This window comes from Silurus meridionalis, chromosome 1, assembly GCF_014805685.1.
Source record: "Silurus meridionalis isolate SWU-2019-XX chromosome 1, ASM1480568v1, whole genome shotgun sequence".
Classification (NCBI taxonomy): Eukaryota; Metazoa; Chordata; class Actinopteri; order Siluriformes; family Siluridae; genus Silurus; species Silurus meridionalis.
This window is the reverse complement of record NC_060884.1, coordinates 25164131-25183777: the sequence shown is the minus strand read 5'-3', so window position 1 is coordinate 25183777 and position 19647 is coordinate 25164131. Positions and strand designations below refer to the sequence as shown.

At 38.1% G+C, this 19647-nt stretch overlaps 2 protein-coding genes across 7 annotated transcripts in view; both read right to left on the bottom strand.

The window, feature by feature from the left end:
• Positions 1-5237: 5237 nt before the first annotated feature.
• On the bottom strand, positions 5238-7982 carry cldn34a (claudin 34a). Its single transcript, XM_046855588.1, has 2 exons — positions 7905-7982; positions 5238-7291 (listed from the first exon to the last, which is right to left on the bottom strand). The coding sequence occupies exon 2, from the start codon at positions 7203-7205 to the stop codon at positions 6465-6467; it is 741 nt and encodes a 246-aa protein (XP_046711544.1). The 5' UTR covers positions 7206-7291; positions 7905-7982; the 3' UTR covers positions 5238-6464.
• A 5497-nt stretch (positions 7983-13479) lies between these two features.
• Positions 13480-19647, bottom strand: part of shroom2a (shroom family member 2a) — a 45792-nt gene continuing 39624 nt past the window's right edge. For all 6 annotated transcript variants that reach the window (XM_046847332.1, XM_046847322.1, XM_046847341.1 and 3 more), the window contains 5 exons: positions 17923-18498; positions 16513-17076; positions 15963-16158; positions 15359-15631; positions 13480-14607 (listed from right to left, as the gene is read on the bottom strand). In XM_046847332.1, the coding sequence (XP_046703288.1) occupies positions 14335-14607; positions 15359-15631; positions 15963-16158; positions 16513-17076; positions 17923-18498 (1882 nt within the window). In that variant the 3' untranslated portion in view covers positions 13480-14334. The remainder of the gene's footprint in view (positions 14608-15358; positions 15632-15962; positions 16159-16512; positions 17077-17922; positions 18499-19647) is intronic.

Below are 19647 nucleotides of genomic sequence, written 5' to 3'. Positions count from 1 at the left end.
ACAGCATTTTCTATTAAATAAGTTGATTTAAAATCTTCACAACAAAACCACAAGCACAACTATTTAGGACTGACAAATTTGTTTTGTTATACTAATTTCATGACACCAAACCACTTATTTGCAGTATCAGTGTTTTTCAGTTTAAATTGTACTTTGTTTTTTTTTTATTTACCGTAATATCTGGACTATTAAGCGCACCCAAATATAAGCCGCACCCACTGAATTTGACAAAGATTTTTAGTTTGAACATAAATAAGCCGCACCTGTCTATAATTAAACTAATGAACTTTACACAGGCTTTAACGAAAGACAGTGACTGTAACACGGCTTTGTTTTTAAACAGTAGCCTACCAAGAAAGTCATTGTTCACTGTCTTCCTCCTTGCTTACACAACAATTTCTTTCGAGAGTTTATCTTTTGGCATCGTCGTGCGTTTAAAAATCACCATCAGTGAATCTTTTCTCCCGATGCCGTGCAGCTCAGAACACAGGTGAAGTGTGTTTTTTCATGCCCGGTTGTTTTCAGCGTGACGAATGATTTGCATTTCCTGTAGACAGTCCGAGTGAGCGGCAGGTCAAACATCAGAGGAACCTCATCCATATTTATGATGTGGTGCGGCCCGATTCAGTGGGAGTGCATCTGATTTAATATAAAGAAATTTCAATTGGTTCACCAGAACCCGTTCGGCAATTTCATTAGTCTAATGTTTTGGGGCTCAGTTTTTTGGCTTGAAGCTTGTGAAACCGGGAAAACCCAGAAAAAATCCATAAATTAGCCGCTTCATTGTTTAAGCCGCAGAGTTCAAAGCGTGACGAAAAAGTAGCGGCTTATAGTCCGGAAAATACGGTAAATGTTTATATTGGAATGCATGTTTAGCAGTGGTAGCTATAGCACTTCTTTTGTGAAGGTGTCTTTGTTTGGTACACATCTGCAAACTGTTTGCTGAGTCTTGTTAAATGTTGGGATGCAAGATATTGACATTTAAAAATAAATGTTAAAGTGCATTTGAGTCAAACCAAATGTGTTTCCAATTTATTATTTTGGTAATACTATTACAGTTTGCCCATGCATTTATTGTCATATAATATTGTTTGCAAGTGTTATTGTAGAGTAATGTACAGTTCAATAAGACTTAAGTGTTTAAAATGTATTTAATTTCATAAAGTTTGCCTGGTAATACTTTTTTAATGGTTATATGATTTAAATTTTATTCAAATTTATTGAATATTTCAATTTGTGGCAGAACTCAGTCAAGTTACTTAAAATGTAAAAGTTCAAGTTAGTTGTACTGGTCATTTTCAATGAATAAACAAGTTAGTCTAACTTACCATCTTTAATTCTACTTACTTAATTTTTTAAGGCAATGATTTGCATTTTTTTTATTTGCAAGTTAAGTCATCTTATTACATTTTACAGTGCAGTTGGTGGGTGCCATATGATCGCAGGATTGGAATTGAAATGTGAGAAAATGTAGGAATTGTGGAATTGATTGTCTTGTCTTACCCTTAAATCTTTTATTTAACCAATTCCATTTTCCATTTTTGGGGAAGTGATGCTGCTTTCCAAAAATCATTGATTTTCACTACCTGCATTATCCTTCTGAGAGTTGACAGATTTCCATGAACAATGAGAGCCACTTTACTGTAACTACTGGCATCTTTAAGGAGATTGAGAAAGACTGGAGGGACCCATAGAATACCCCAACAAACACAACCAGAACATGGACACAAACAGAGATCAAGTCAAATGAACAGTATTGTTGCTTTATGATTATTTCATGCCATCAGAGTTTTGTCCATTTAAAATCACTGTAAATGCTGCACAGAATGTACAGTAGTAGACTGTATTAAATGAAAAACTTGTCATGTCAACGTCTATGTTATATCCAAATTCTATATTATTTTATATCAAGTATTTAATCAATTCTTGTCAAAATGCTTATTTTCTTTGTCTAGTAACTACATCAGTCTCACATATCTGACACAAAATAAAATTACATCCTAAAAATAATTTCTTTTTAGCTCAGCTATTGTTAGTTTTAATATTTTAATGTGAACAGAGACATTCATAATTAGCTTTGTGCTGATATCAAAGGTTACATCACACACACACACACACACACACACACACACACACACACACACACACACACACACACACAGTCAAATATTTACTTTTAAACCTATTCACACCACATTGGAAAATAAATATATATATACTCTAAGCTCTTTCATTTAGTTCATTTTGCATAATGATCAACCTAGCGACAAGCATAACACTTACTGTAGGTTTTTCTAGATGTTTACTTACTTAGTTAGCTAGTTAGTTAGTTAGTTAGTTAGCTTTATTGTCCACACAGTGACATTTGCGTTTGGCTTCACAGAACAAAACAAACAAAAACATTACCTAAAAACAACACCAAAAATACAGAAAACCATAAAAAATCTAAAAACGTTAATTCAAAAATCACACCTATGTAAATTCAAACATATTTACTAGGAAGAAAAGCCAGAAACCTTTTACCAGTCAAACCTGTTAGCATCAACAAACTTGTTACAGTTATTTAGCCCAGTGCAGCTCACAAAGCTAATGATGTTATATAATGATATGCAATTAGTGTTATGCATGGACTATTAGTATTAGATGGCCAATGTGATTTTTATTTTCAGTCAGGTGTATATACTGTTCACACTCTGCAGACTGCATTTGCTAATAAATGCCAACTTCAATTTGGAACTGCGTTCATTGTGCAGTTATTTACTTTTTTTGTTGGTAGTTGTTTGTGAGAGATGTTTATTGGGGGTTAATGGAATAAAATCTGAGTTGGTATCTGGATTTGATGATCCATGCTGAAAAATATAATAAAATGAATTATTTACTTTTACAATAATGCACTGTGATTTAAGTAGCAAGAATAGATTTTTTTCTGTCACATAAGGAATAGTTGAATAAAAAATTTGAGGCTTTTAGGGGGAGCGTCAGTGAGTGCCACCCTGCCGGGCCTCCACCCTCGCTCTTGAAATTATTTACTCATTTAATAGACAGTATATGTTAACATACTTGAATTCAGGCAGTTTTGCAATGATTATTAAATGTGTTTGAACTTTTTTTTATAAAATGATTGATCACTGTGGTGGAAGGGCGGAGCCATTGTGGGTGGGGGGTGACTTGGGTTATGATAGGAATCTCGCCTAGGGTGCCAAATAAGGCTAAAAATGGCCCTCATGCTTCAGCTACTTACATAACCTGCAGAACTTTGAATCTATGCATTTTTGTCATGTTAATACCGCCTGATAATATCAGTTTTGACCCTTAGACACACTTATCTCTTTGATGTGTAAACTGGAGTAAACTGCAGTAAACTGATGTGGCAGTCAAGTATTAACACATTAACTTGCACATAGCATTATTGCAACTGCTTAGAATATATTCATACAAATTCAATATGGTCATTACTGAATGTAAAATATTACTGTACTGTGTGTATTGTTTTATTCTTGATATTAACAATGATTTAACATTAAGTGTCAATAGGCACTAAGTCTGTAGTGCCCTGTGTAGCATCCACATTCACACAGAGTTGAAGCTTTCTTTAAAAAGAAGAAGAAAACAAAAAAGACTTCAAAGACGGCCTACAGAACGATTTATTTATATATAAATAAAAATGAACCTATGATACTTGCCTTGTGTACACTATGTGGCACAGGTAATTGTATGATAATTGGTTTATTGTACAGTTCATAAAAGTTTGTTATTTGGGCTTAACTTTAACTGGAGGACTAAGATAATGATCTTATCTCTACACATATTTTAATATAAGTGAACTTTGTTTTATAATTCTTTCATAGATTCTGTATGTATGCTGTATGTCCATTGTTAAAAGCACTTTAAACGTGTCTCTGTTTTTGAATTTGGAATACATTTTCCATTTATTAAAAATTATGTATTCACATTTATTACGGTTCATATCTGAAGTAACTGTCAGCCATCCAGACCTCAGACTGTACTAAACAACTAAAGTGAATTGTTATAAAAGATGAAATGAAATTCGGGGGAATCTGCCTCAGAACTTCTGTCACAACTTGCTTCTGTTTTTGCAGGTAAAACCTGACAGCCAACAAAGAAACAAAAGCAAGTAACGACAAGTTCTGGGGCAGATTCTCCTAAATTTCACCTCTGAAATTTTTCAAGTTGTCTATTATATAATACTCTACCTTATTTGTCTGACATATTGTACCAAAAAAAAAATCCTCCGTTATTGTATGGTTCAACACAATAAAAAAAACCCAAACAGCTTAAATCTACAAGAAATAATTTCCCTTTATAGTGGAATCAGAAGGATTATGTGGCTTTATAAAAAAAAAAGAAAGAGAGAAAATCATGTAATTCACAGTTGGATTAATGAGAATTGTTCCTCATTGGTAATAATAATAAGATTAAGCCATGCAAAGCTACAAAAAAATACAGTAATAAGGGATGGCGGCGTGCTGCGAGCTAACGACAAGGTTCATTCCGGTCCTAGCAGGGGTTGTAAAAACCTAGGTTCATGGAAGTGTTGTATCCTTCTGTTCACAAATCAGCTGAATCTAAACCAGAGTTACATGAAAGAAAGTTTGTAAATAAGAGGTTTAGTCCCTTTACCTCTTTAATTCTGTATAGGACATTTTTGTCAACATGAATAACATGATAGTAAGCAAAAGTTGGCAATGAAGACAGAGATAAGTGAGCTGAGAAAACAAACCCTGAAACAAGCTTCTGATATTTATATTATAAAAGTACCCTTGTGCAAACATGTCTACAGATAAGAAATAAACATGTATTACAATTAATCTAAAATCTATTCTGCAATTACTTTACAATAGGTGGTAACCTGGTAAACAGCCAGATTATGACGACTATAAACGATTGCACAAAGGGTTGTCATGTACAGAATGAAGACTAATATTGGATTGAAATATAAGTCATAGAAAGTGAGGCAACCTTTAATACAGTGCCATTGCATGCTCTTTTATATGAAGTGCTCAATTTTAACAGGGGAGTGTTGTTACAACATATGAAGATCTCAGGCCTCTTGGAAATGAAGAAGCCTTGATTTTGTGTATATATATATATATATATATATATATATATATATATATATATATATATATATATATATATATATATATATATGACACCAAAGTGAAGATACTTTCTGCACATATCCCAGCTTGTTGAAAGGATTGTGTGAGCCATGATACAGCACCCCTATAGAGAATAGAGTTAAGGCCTTGGACAAGTGGGCAACTTAGTGATGTTGGGACTTAAAACCATGAGCCACAATGGCTATTCTGCACCTGTGTTGAAAGCTAATTGTGGACTATATACACTATTTGCCAGGGTTAGTATCCACAAAAAGTCTATCCTGCCAAAGACAAAAAAAACACAAAAAACTATTTCAGCTAGCAAAATTTTGCTATGTTATGCATTAATTTTTGAAACATACTTTCTCTCTAAGGGAGCATGAACCTGTACTATACTGTAAATATTATCCCCATTCTTCTATACAATGAGTTACTTTCCATCACTGTATCCATGAGCGTTGAGATTCGATCATTTCCATGAGCTTTGCTTGCTGTTCTCATAAACACTATGCTCCTAAACTGACTACACTAAGCAGGTTTGCTGTTCCCATTGCAACATTGATTATTTTCAAATTGAACTAATTGGTATTGATCTTATACTACATTAATTGACCATTTGTCCTTTTTTTTTCTTTCAAATGACACAATTTTTTTCTGTTTATAGTTACATTTTAAGTAAATATTTTTGAACAACTATGAATCAACTTATTGTTATCACTAATTGTTAGCATGGCATTGCACCTGTGCATAAAGCGATCTCAATTAAGATATGCTTTACATGGGTTGAAGTCTTAAGTGGCCTTCTAAAAAGTTTTAACCACAAGCCTATTGAACACCTTTGGGTTGAATTGGAATGCTGGCTGTTCTCTCCTTACCCTATATCATGACCTGACTTTACTAATGCCCTTGCAGCTGAATGAGCACAAATCTCCACAAGAACACTCCAAAATCTAGTGAAAATCCTTCCCAGAGTTTATTATTACAGCAAATGGGTATTATGTGTCGAATAGGCTGTTTAAATAGCACATATAAATCTTATTTTGTCCATATAGTGTACATCAGCTGCAAGACATAATGTGTGAATTGCATGTCTAACCCATAATCCTGTTTACTGTATATAGGATCTAGATTATGGATCAAACATGAATGAAAACAAGGTCAAGAGCACATTTCACACAATATAAACTATACCAAATATGAGCGACAGAGTAAAATCAAATCTGAATTGCTTTTGTAATGTGAGGCGCACATTTTTATACAGTATTACGTTGCATGGGTTTGCAAATTATGCAAATTAGAAAAAAACTAATCCAGATTAATTTGTCCAGAAATGATTTTACATTACAGCTTGTCTTCTACAGTCAAAGCAGAATTATCTGTCCCTTCTCTCACTCTATTAGCATGTAAGGCAGCAGTTCTTATGTTTGTGCCAGCTTGGTTTTTCTTTTCAGTTCGTTCAGCATTCTGTTTTCTAGGTTTACTCGTTTGCCTGTAGGACAGGAAGAGCAGCCCGCTTAAAATAAGTAGCACAGATGAGCCAGTTCCTGTTATGATACCAAGGCCCAACTCCTGTTTATATGGTGCTGGAGGTAGCAGAAACTCTGGCGGGAAATCAATCGTGCGATTCTTCAGCACCGAACTCATGTTCCAAAAAACAGGAATCAGCGAGCACGTTGCAGTGAGGAAATACAGAGCACCTGCGGACCAGAAGAAACGTCTGATGTGCCCATCTATGTTGAAGTAGGCGCGTCTTACGGCGTATCCCGCAACAAGGTTTGCAGTGATTCCCACCAGGATTGCTGCCATACAAAGGACCTGTGCTGCAGCAATCTCCGGAGGAACAAATGAGTCTGTGAGACTTATTCTTCGGCAAAACTCGGCCGTGTCAAGGACGGTGCTGTAAAAACAAGCCCTCCAGATGCCAACCCAGGCAGTGCCAGAGGTGATGACAGACACATCATCAACATACCACACTCTCCAGTCATCCACTCCGCTGGTGGCAACTGTCAGGATCAATCCCAGAACTGCCAGTACTAAACCAAAGAACTGCCAGTGGGCCGTGTGGGCCAGGTAGCTCATCATTCACGTACATAGACACCAGAACTCAGTTAGTGTCGTCTGGAATGATGATGCATGCAGCCTTCTGGAACGTTCTCTCATTAGGCTACCTACAAACAAGCCCAATACATATAAATAATTTGTAATATGTGTGAAAATGTTGAGATTTCTGGTTAAAATTCTGGTGCAAACTTGCTTTTTAAACATAAAGAGAAAGGTTAGCCACTATCTATCTATCTATCTATCTATCTATCTATCTATCTATCTATCTATCTATCTATCTATCTATCTATCTATCTATCTATCTATCTATCTATCTATCTATCTATCTATCTATCTATCTATCTATAAATTTTTTGCCATGTAAAAGAAATGATCAAGTATGACAAAAGATGCAATGTTTATTTATCTGTTCACAATAAAGCTCTGTCCACACTATCTAACATTTTCTTTCACAGGATTCAAATTGAGTTTGTTTTTAACTAAATGCTTTTAGCTGTACTGCCTTTTTTCCCTGCAAGACACGTTCATTTCAGGAGCCACAATATACATGGTAAAAATCATATGTCAAATCACAGAAACTAATTTGACAATAATCCCACATGACTACAGTGTGTAAATGAAACAGCTTCTTCTTTGTTTTGCTAAAACCTAATCAAAAGAATACTAAAATGTATAAAAAATATATATATATATTCAAAATACAATAAAGAAGACCTTTACCTCAGCAAGGTCTGAAGTGACAAAAACTTGAACCACAGAACACGTCCCAGGCGATGCTGAACTGTAAGTGAACTTAAGTCACGCAGATCTGACTTAGCGTGAGAAGATTAGAAGTGTAGTTAATGATTAATCAGATCCAATAAAGCTAAGCAGGCAAGGAATTGTTCACTCCTATTCCTTCATTTGGATAGTTTTCTCTTGTCTTATTTTTCATGTAATGTCTTTTTTAGACATTTAACAATACACTTTTATTATTGTCATGATTTTATAAACAGTAAAAAGTTCTCCAGTGTGTCTTGTATGTAATGTTCTTCAATTGCATTGTTTAGCATACATATTTTAAGCACTTTATACTTTGAACTTAACTGAAATAGAAGTGATGCAATCTACGTAATTGATACACAGGTTACTGGTCTGATAAAATCATATGTCTGGAGCAGTGCTGGGAGATTTTTTTTGGAACTTTTTCCCTACAACTCTGGGCTTCTTGTCCCAGTCTCCTAAAGATCATGCTAACTCTCATTGACAAAATGTTTAGCACAAATAATGATCTATTTAATTGCCTTATTTGAGGTATTTGGCAACCTTGACAGTGATGCAACACCATTGTTATTTATTTTTTTCATTTATGCTTAATTTTGCAAGACTAACACAAAGCAAGTTTTTTAATTCACAACAATAACTTTCTACAATGTGGCTAATACTCTCTCTGAAATCACCCAAAGTCTGAGTGCATCCTTTTTAAAAATCATTTAAATACAATATACAACATAATCTGTGATTTTATATCTTCCCTGATTTATAGAAGCAGTATACGTAGCTACATGGTAATTAATTTGTAATATAGGACTCAGAAAGACAGCGCTAAAGGGCTTACACTTTTTTGCTGCATACAAGGCTCAAAGTGTGAAATCTAAAACTTTTAGGGCTTCTTTAACTGCCACTTCTGGGAAATCTTTAAAAGTTCCCCAAACTCCCTCACACACACACACACACACACACACACACACACACACACACACACACACACACACACACACTTCCGAATATTATCATTGTGGTGAAGGTATTGTATCTATGTATATAATCAACTCTCCACCTCTACCCTTTTCCTCCCATGACCGCTTCATTTCTAATAAACCTCATTCATGGTACACATATGGTACAAACAAACATTACTGAAAATATGGATCCAGTCAGTTTGGGAAAATCTAATTATACTAAATTACAGGCCTGGTTTATGTTTTGAAAGTGAGTTTTCATTTATAGCGTGTTTCACAACGAACATTGTGGAACAGCTTTACAGAACATAAGAATTATAGAACACAAGATTTTACTATAGGAAATGATGTGGGTTTATTCCTGATGAGCAGCCTGGGGTGAATGTGGCAAGGAAAAACTCACTTAGATGTTATGAGGAAGAAACCTTGAGAGGAACCAGACTCAAAAGGGGAACCCATCCTCATTTGGGTGACATCAAGAGTGTGATTCTAAATCTTAAAAACAATACAAAACCCTGGAGAGAGAAAACTAACATGAGCACTAGAGTGTGTGATTATGAGTAATGTCCTTTCTACAGTCTTATAATCAGTTGACAGGAGCTACTGAGCAACTCATCAGTTCATCATCAATAGATCCAACACCAACTCCTTCTTGCCAGAGCCTTTAAATGTTCAAAGAAGTCCAATGTCAAAACTCTACATAAAGTGGGATCCAAAGGGTGCTGGTACAGTATTGTTCAAAATAATAGCAATACAATGTGACTAACCAGAATAATCCAGGTTTTTAGTATATTTTTTATTGCTACGTGGCAAACAAGTTACCAGTTGGTGCAGTAGATTCTCAGAAAACAAACAAGACCCAGCATTCATGATATGCACGCTCTTAAGGCTGTGCAATTGGGCAATTCGTTGAAAGGGGTGTGTTAAAAAAAATAGCAGTGTATGCCGTTGACTGTACAAACTCAAAACTATTTTGTACAAACATTTTTGTTTCTAGGATTTAGCAATCCTGTGAATCACTAAACTAATATTTAGTTGTATGACCACAGTTTTTTAAAACTGCTTCACATCTGTGTGGCATGGAGTCAACCAACTTGTGGCACCTCTCAGCTGTTATTCCACTCCATGATTCTTTAACAACATTCCACAATTCATTTACATTTCTTGGTTTTGCTTCAGAAACAGCATTTTTGATATCACCCCACAAGTTCTCGATTGGATTAAGGTCCGGGGATTGGGCTGGCCATTCCATAACAATAATTTTGTTGGTTTGGAACCAAGACTTTGCTCGTTTACTAGTGTGTTTGGGGTCATTGTCTTGTTGAAACAACCATTTCAAGGGCATGTCCTCTTCAGCATAAGGCAACATGACCTCTTCAAGTATTTTGACATATGCAAACTGATCCATGATCCCTGGTATGCGACAAATAGGCCCAACACCATAGTAGGAGAAACATGCCCATATCATGATGCTTGCACCACCATGCTTCACTGTCTTCACTGTGTACTGTGGCTTGAATTTAGAGTTTGGGGGTCGTCTCACAAACTGTCTGTGGCCCTTGGACCCAAAAAGAACAATTTTACTCTCATCAGTCCACAAAATGTTCCTCCATTTCTCTTTAGGCCAGTTGATGTGTTCTTTGGCAAATTGTAACCTCTTCTGCACATGCCTTTTTTTAACAGAGGGACTTTGCGGGGGATTCTTGAAAATAGATTAGCTTCACTCAGACGTCTTCTAACTGTCACAGTACTTACAGGTAACTCCAGACTGTCTTTGATCATCCTGGAGCTGATCATTGGCTGAGCCTTTGCCATTCTGGTTATTCTTCGATCCATTTTGATGGTTGTCTTCCGTTTTCTTCCACGTCTCTCTGGTTTTGCTCTCCATTTTAAGGCATTGGAGATCATTTTAGCTGAACAGCCTATAATGTTTTGCACCTCTTTATAGGTTTTCCCCTCTCCAATCAACTTTTTAATCAAAGTACGCTGTTCTTCTGAACAATGTCTTGAACGACCCTTTTCCTCAGGCTTTCAAATGCATGTTCAACAAGTGCTGGCTTCATCCTTAAATAGGGACCACCTGATTCACACCTGTTTTTTCACAAAATTGATGACCTCAGTGTTTGAATGCCACACTGCTATTTTTTTTAACACACCCCTTTCAACTAATTGCCCAATTGCACAGTCTTACGAGCGTGCATATCATGAATGCTGGGTCTTGTTTGTTTTCTGAGAATCTACTGCACCTACTGGTAACTTGTTTGCCACGTAGCAATAAAAAATATACTAAAAACCTGGATTATTCTGGTTAGTCACATTGTACTGCTATTATTTTGAACAATACTGTACATCTCTAGATGGTTTGGGATGTCTGCAGGGTCAGCATCTACACTTTGAAGGTCCAGAATCTTCATGAGGTGGGACACAACTGGAGCTGGTGTTCCAGGACAACTTTTCATGAATCCAAAACAACAAAAAAGTGGTTTATCTCCGAATCAGGACATGTGCTACTTTTCAGACCAAACAGCGAAACATTATTACCTCCTGCTGCATAATGTGTAGGTTCCCCTGTGTTGCTAAAACAGCTCTTGATGCACACACAAATTAAGACTCTGAATGTGTGTGGTGGAACTCAGCATCAGGACATTAGCAGCATCCTTCAAGTCCTAAGTTGTAAAGTCTTTAGATCAGACTTGTTTCTCCATCACAGCCCACAGATGTTCAATCAAATTAAGATTTAGGGGATTTTGGAGCCCATGTCAACACCTTAAACTCTATGTCATGTCTCTCAAATCATTCACCAAGATGCATTGGCCTTTCACTGAATGTTTTTTGTTTTTCACATGATTCTGTAGTGTAGGAAAATCGCATGAGTGATCTTACACCAACAACCATGACACATATACAAAACACTTATAAACCAACAAGCTGTTTGTGGTTCTTCCCCAAACTTTTGGCAGAAAGGTAGAGGCACACAAATGTATAGAAAGCCTGGATGCAACAGCATTACATTTTCCCTTCACTTGAAATGGGAAACCCAATCCTGTTCCAGCATGAAACTCCATGAAGATGGTTTACATGGAGTAGATGATGATGATTATGCTGCTATAGAGCTCTGACCTCAGCCCTATTAAAAATCTTTGGGATGATTTGGAATCTCCCATCAGGACTTTACTAATGCACTTGTGGCTGAATGGTCACAAATCGCCACAGGTACACTCCAAAATCTGGCGAAACACATCTTCCCAGAAGAATGGAGGTTTTATAACATCAAATGAGGACTGATTGTGGAATAGAATGTTACATTTCTTTTTTTTATATATATAAATTTTATGCTCAGGTGTCCACAAACCTTTCGTCCATATAGTGCATTTGGTTATTGGATATATACAACAAATAGATGCACACATTAACCATGTATTTGCCATTAATTAAAAATTCAATAAGAATTGATTGACAAAAATTTGTAGTTGCTTTTATATCAGAAATGTTCTGCTAGGACCATGTTACTGTTATATTAGTTTCCTTTTTGTGTTTTTTTTTTTTTCTGGTTGGATCAAGATGTAGATACGTATAAGACCTTCCTGAAATCCACCCGTCTAGAACCTGTATCAATCCCTGCACTGCACACACGGACCCATAGATCTTAAGCCTACATCACATACTGTATACAAAGCAAGCCATCTTCTGAAAGGGACAGATGCAGAACATTTTGATATCACTGCATTAAAGAAACTGCATCGTTAGGGTCAAGCATTATGATGACGCAATTCAGATATCGATAAAATGTAGCATAAAAAGCATAAAAGTAACATTTTGCAGGTATAGTGATTTCCCCCCCCCAAAGTTATTTATTTTCAATAATAAAACTGTACTGTAAGAATGAATGTTCCTTCTTAGTATCCTGGATCTTCAACCTATCCCAGGAACACTGGGTGTGATCCTGTATTGAAAATGCTATGATGTTTTTAATGCAATATCCCAAAACCGTACACATTATTAACAAAGTTTTGGTGTGGCTCACTTGTCTAAACGGATACGCTCATGCCAGATATAAAAGTCTTCCTGAACTGGTGATATTCAGTGTTCTGGTTGAGAGGAAGGCAGGTACGTAAAATCAAGCAAGTAAAAGGTTAAATACTAGTACAGTCTAGTCTTATTTACAAAGGTGAAAGTTTTCCTTAACTGGTGATATTCAGTGTTCTGGTTCAGAGGAAGGAAAGAAAAATGAGAAAACACAACAGCATGGTGTTTAAAAATCTAAATGATGCCACCTGGTGTTGAACTGCTGTCAGAGCTGCTCTTATAGAGTTGAGAATTTATCAGCACTGTGCTAAACACCTTCCTTTTTTTATGCTGGGAGACTTTTTTTGTATAGAACGAAGACATTTTAAATACACAAAACTGCAATAAGTAGTGCAGTAGGTAGAAAAGCTTAGACTTGCATTTAGTTCAGTAAGACACTTCACCAGTCATGTGAGACTGCTATTTAAACATCATTAGTGCTGCAGGCTTCAAAATACCAAGCTGAAATATGTTCTGTATGGTACAAAGCATCACTCAAGAGACACCACTGAGTGAAAGGCAGTGTTTTATAGACAAGCTTTATAGACAAAATGTTCAGTGAGAATATTGTTTTGCTCAGGTAGTCTCTGAAATACTTTACAAAAAGCAGGTGGAGAAGTGGTTCTAATTCCAACATTACACTTCACTGGATATAACCACATTTCTTTTGTAAAATGCATGTAAGCTAAAAAGGAATTTTTCTGGCTAAGATCAAGCAAAGTGAAAGGGTAAATACTCTCACAGTCTAGTCTTATTTACAGATTTAAAAGTCTACAATAAATTACTAAAAACAACATTTAATTGTTTTAGACATAACAAGGGCAAAGTCTGATGCCAATAAAACAATGCACCAGAGTGAAAAGCGAGATAATCACAGATAGAAAGTTAAATATGAGAGAAGGGTTATGAATAGAGCTGTAAATGGTCATGTTAGGGTCTTCTATGTGTATGCTAGTGTAAGGGATAAGTGGAAAATTGGTTGTACCATGTGGTCGAGGCAAATGTGACCATCTTCCACCGCCTTCTAGTGGTCAAAAAGCAAAATTACAGTAGCACTGGATAATTATAGAGTAACTGGGACAAGCTTGGGATAATACATCAGATAAACTACGGTAAGAGCTTTGAAATTTTCATCTCATCAAGTACAGCATTGATTATAAATCACAATAATCACACAGGATTGAACGGCAATGGTGCAGCCCAAAGTTGGGTGTGGTTCTAAAGCAGTCAAAAAAGTGGTGCAGCTCTGTTCACAAACATTAAGCGAGAGCTTTCTGAAAAACACTGGCAGCATCACGGTCTCAGCACCGTGAAATTGTGACGCAGTGTTAAGTCTTTCAAGTGTTCAGTCCGTTTGCCATTTCTCAAAAATGTGACTTCTGGTCTGGGGGCAAACTGTCCATCAGACACTTGAGCTGCTCCTCGCCGAGTTTGATCTTATCCTCCAGTTTACGCTGTTCAATGATGAGGGCCGACTTCATCTTGACGAAGTGCTCGTAGTCGGCCAGGTTCTCCTCCTGCAGGTAGCTGGACAGGATGTCGTAGACCACTCGTTCTCGTCTGTCCAGGTTGTCCTTAAGCTCCTTGGCGTCCTCGTGCTGCCGGATTAACAGCTTGCGCTTCTCCATCAACGTGCGCTGAAAAAAGTAACAGATGAAGGATCAGGATGCTGATCAGGATGCTGATACTCTACACTGATCAGGCATAACATTATGACCACCTGCCTAATATTGTGCCTTATTTTGCTGCCAAAACAGTCCTGACATGAACATTAACAGCATTTACTTAACAGCAGTCTGAGCTACAGTGGCTTGTCTGGTCTGGATCGGACCACACGGGTCAGCCTTCGCTCCACATGAGCCGTGGCCGCCCATGACCCTGTCGCCGGTTCACCACTGTTCCTTCCTTAGACCACGTTTGATAGATACTGACCCTCTGCAGACCAGGAACATCCCACAAGAGCTGCAGTTTTGGAGATGCTCTGACCCAGTCGTCCAGCCATCACAATTGTCAAACTCACTTAAATAAAATTTGAGGAAAAATGTTCACTTGCTGCCTAATAAATCCCACCCACTAGCAGGTGTCATGATGATGAGATCATCAGTGTTATTCACTTCACCATTATTAATGTCACAACTTCATAAGTTTATACCTGGTCGGTGCAAGTCTGAATGTCTATTACTAGTCAATCAGAATGTCTTTATAAGTGTCACCCTGATAATTAATGCATATTTGCAAAAGAAATAATAAAATCCCACTATGTTCAGCTAACAATTGTCATGCTGTGCAGTTCTTTTAATGATGGTCAATGATCAGTATGTTAAAGTTTATCTAGCTCATTCAGGTCTTTATATGAATAATTCTTATATCAGTTGTTTGTCTCCTCACCCTCTCCTCGAGTGGTGCATCCTCTTCTAGGCTGTTGAGTGCGTTTTCTACACGTGCCAGTCGTCCAGACAGAGACAGAAGCAAGCTGACCACTTTGTCCAGGTCCCCGACGAACATGCGGAATTTGTCCAGCTCGTTGGGTTTGCAGATGGCCTGCACAGTGGCCTCAACCTCCTCGCCCAGAGCATTGTTGTCCTGCATGTCCTCCTGAAGACTTTCACGTGCCTCACGTAGTACCTGCAGCTTCTTGCTCAGGCTCTCAATCAGCTCGTGCTGCAAGTAAAAATAGAAGTGTTGCGTGAACGTCGAAATCTCCTACAATAGTGCTCTCCGAATTCCCCTGCAAATTAAGTTGGTGATTTAAGTTTCTAAGATGTACCAAGCCTGATGAAAAGATATATATATATTTTTTTACACACAGGGGTCTGTTCTTGAAAGCAGCATTTCTTTATTCTATACATATAAGATAAAATACAATCATTAACGGTTTCAAAATAAATAAAATGCAAAGAAATTGTGATGAATGTACAGATTTCCAGTTACTGGTCGTTTGAATATATTATTGTGGTGAATCAGGTTAATGGGCACTATAAAGGCGCATTACCTTCTTGTTGGCGAGCTCGGTATCGTTTTCCTCCTCCAGCTCCTCTTCAGATTCAGGTTCTACACTCTGCTCCTGCATGTCCTTCATTTTAATAAGTAGCTCTGCTTTGGGAGCTGATGTGCTGTAATAAGCCGAGCTGGTCACTAGAGCAGCTGCTGCAGCGGCCGCCGCCGCAGCCACGCTGTCCTCTTCCCTCCTGAGAAAATGGTGATGGTATTAGCATTGTATGAGTTAATAATGATAATCATTGTTTTTATCCATAAAAAAAAATATTTTGTCTTGTGTATAAACAGACATGACTGTGTAAACTTAACAGAAATGATCATATAGTTGAATCATTTACACAAATCAAAAACAAAAAATTCTTCATCTGGAAATATGAAATTGACATTCTAAATTCAGTCACCAGGGGGCCACATTACTCCTGTGTAAACACAAAGACCACCACCAGCACTATATATATATATATATATATATATATATATATATATATATATATATATATATATATATATATATATATATAAAACCAAGACTAAAAAAGCCTGACCTCTCTTCTGAGTTCCGTGAGGAAGAAAGTCTGGGTGCAGCTCTCCTGCGTTGGTGTGCTTGATCAACTAGCTGCTCTCCTTCTGGGAAAATCCCTTCCATCAGGTCCATAGTGGTCCTCCTATTGCTTTGGTCCAAAATGTCTGCCAAAGACTTGTCTTTGTCTATAATGTTCCTTGCCAACACTTCTCTCTTCTGATCTTCCTCAAAGTGAGAAGAAGCACTGAGACTGCCTGAGGAGACTCCATTAGTGCTCTGATCCACACAGGGGCCTTCCTGTAGCTCCTGGGATCCAGAGACATCAGTTTGCAGCTCCTGCTCGTTTTGAGGGCCCATCGATTCATTCTCCTGTTCCTTTTGACGGGTATACGTGCAAAATGGAGAAGAGGATTGCTCTGGAGCTCCTAGACTGGACAGAGACAGGACTGTGGGCTGTGGGCTGAGAGGGGTCTCAGCTGAAGGGTGAAGGTACTGTCGATTTTCTTTCTCTGTACTGCTTTCCGAGTGGACGATCTTGATGGGCACTTTTTTCACAGTGGTGCTGTCGTCAATCACCGTGCCCATCCTAAAACAGAACACGGAAGAAATCGGACAAAAACAAATTGAAACTGAAAAACTGTTTTGAAAGGATACATTTTCTGCAAATAAAATACTCTATGAGCAACATTCTGGTTTGAAAATACACATTTGCTATTCAGACAGTGATGCTGAACTCCAAATACACCAGCTAATTCTCTATCCAGGTTGTTCCTTCGCAAGCTTGCCAGTTAAAAAGTCCTATTTACCCTCTTCTGCATACATGCAGCTCAGGTCCCTTAACAGTGTATTGTGGAATACACTATACAATAAGCAAACTGAATCCTCTCAAACAAACCTCCTAAGAATAAAAGGGAAAAAGAAAAATATATTCTGTATATAAAAATCTGATGCTACATGTTACACAAGCACAACAAATCCTGTATAAAAAATACATGATATTTATTCAGATTTTAATGATATATCTTCCTGACTTCAAATAACAGGGTTCCTTGCCATGTCCATTATAATAGCACACTCCAACCTTTGGATTTGAAGAGACCACTGAAAGGCCAGTAGAAAAATACTGCTGCTCCAAGACCAAAAAAAAAAAAACCACCCCCGACAATTCTATGTCGTTCTATATTCCTGATGAACTGCCATAGTTTCAGCAGAGACGTATGTGAATAAGCCTCTTGCATGAGACTGAGCACAACATGTGCAGGGTCGTAATTAAATCACCGCTCTAAAAGATCAGCGGAGCTTCCAGTGACCGTTTGTAGAGAGCAGCTGAAACAAACTCGGCTGCGGCACGTCAGTGGAAAACCTTCCCGTGATCCAACTTATCCTTCTGCATTAAGCGTGGTTTGTACCAAGATCTGGAAAAATGTCTTACCTTCCTGTGGCTTCATCCTGCTGGGAGACAGAGACAGGGGGCTTATCAGTCAGTCTCTGGGGAGCAAAGTGAGGTGATGGTGAACGCTGCCCTTCCATGCTGGGTGGAGTCAGGTGGGCAGGAGGCTCAGGAGGAGGAGCAGGAGGAAAAGAAGGAAGGGGTATGGTCTCCAGTTGAGTCTCCTCCTCTCCTTTTAGGCCCTCACTATTGTCCGGGTCCCTCCAGGATATTGGGGCGTGGACTAAAGTGTCTTTAATGGGCGAGTGAGAGACACCAGTTCCTCCCTGTGAGGCGACCAGAGGAGCAGTGGCCTCGGGGCATTTGTGCTTGTCCTGGCGGGTCTGATGAGGTCTCAGAGAAATTGAACCTTTGTTCTTTGTATTGGAAGAGATTTCAGTGAGGATGGTATGATCTGGGAAAGATGGACTCTGTTGAGATGGACCAGAAGGGATGAGGGGAGATTTAGGAGTGGTTGGTGGATCTGGGACCTTTCTTTCCAACTCTCCTGCTGATAAAAGTGATGCTGGTTCCTGGTTCAGCTTGGGCAATAAATCCTTGCATTCTCCATCACTTAACCTAAAAGGGGAAAATATGTAAAAGGATTTCAATATATATACTCTGCAACAGCATATCACAAGCAGGAACTGGGAATGTGATTGTCCTTTCTAACGCACAAAGCTACACTGTGTGCTGTAAATCGATAGGAGAGCAGGCATTTCTCCCACATTTCACCATCTCTCCATGGTAACTCCCAGGCTGGTTGTCATACCCCGAATATTTCTGCTCCCACAAGCCTGTCACAATCCGCATAATGAATGTTCTTTCCCTGCAGCCACCAGCCAACAGAGAGCTTTCCTCCACTCGGTCTCAATTGTTTTGGTTGGGTTTTTTTTTACTCTTTATGCTGTCAGTGATTGTCGATTTATATGTTGTGGCAGCAAAAAGGGACAGCAAGCCTCTTGTGGAGCTGTTTTCTGTAGGAATGGTGGGTCACAGAGCCTTTTATAGAATATAGAACTGTTCAGACACACAACATGCTTCGTGGAGGCTGAAGCTAAAAATCAGACTAAACATTTCTATGATCAGTTTCACCACTAAGGTAAAACAAATATTGTAGCTGGCGCACACACACACACACACACACACACACACACACACACACACACACACACACAACTGCCTGACCACAATTCATGCTCCTGTAGACAGTTCAAATACCTGACCAAGTAGCAGCTGGACTTTCCAGAGACAGACAAAGTGGCATTTGGACTGAAGAATAGAAAAAAGGGGAAAAACAAACATGCAAAGGCATGCGAAGACATGCACAGGCTGTGTAACTGTGTAAGAAAACAAAGCAAATAATGTCAATTTGGAAATACAGCATGTGCAGTTTTGATATGCAGTATGTACCTCTTGAATTGGAGTCAAACATTCGTACGGAGTGGCGGAATAGACGAACGAATCTGTTGCGTATGTAACACGTGCTGAGCAGAATGGGTGTTTTTTCACGTCAGCGTGCATAGGCATGCAATGAGCCACCAAGTGCGGGTTGGCGGTTTGTAATCGCAGAGTGCGCACAGACAGGAACCGCACTATCCGATTACAGCGTCGGTCACCAATGTTATCACCTTTCACACTTCTTAAGTACAAGGAGAATTATTAAACTTCTCTATTGCAGATCGTAAAATTCATAGAATGCTTCTCTCAAACAAACAAACATCCTCC

Excerpts from the sequence above, each read along its gene's own strand:
- cldn34a (XM_046855588.1), bottom strand. The coding sequence starts at position 7,205 with ATGATGAGCTACCTGGCCCACACGGCCCACTGGCAGTTCTTTGGTTTA.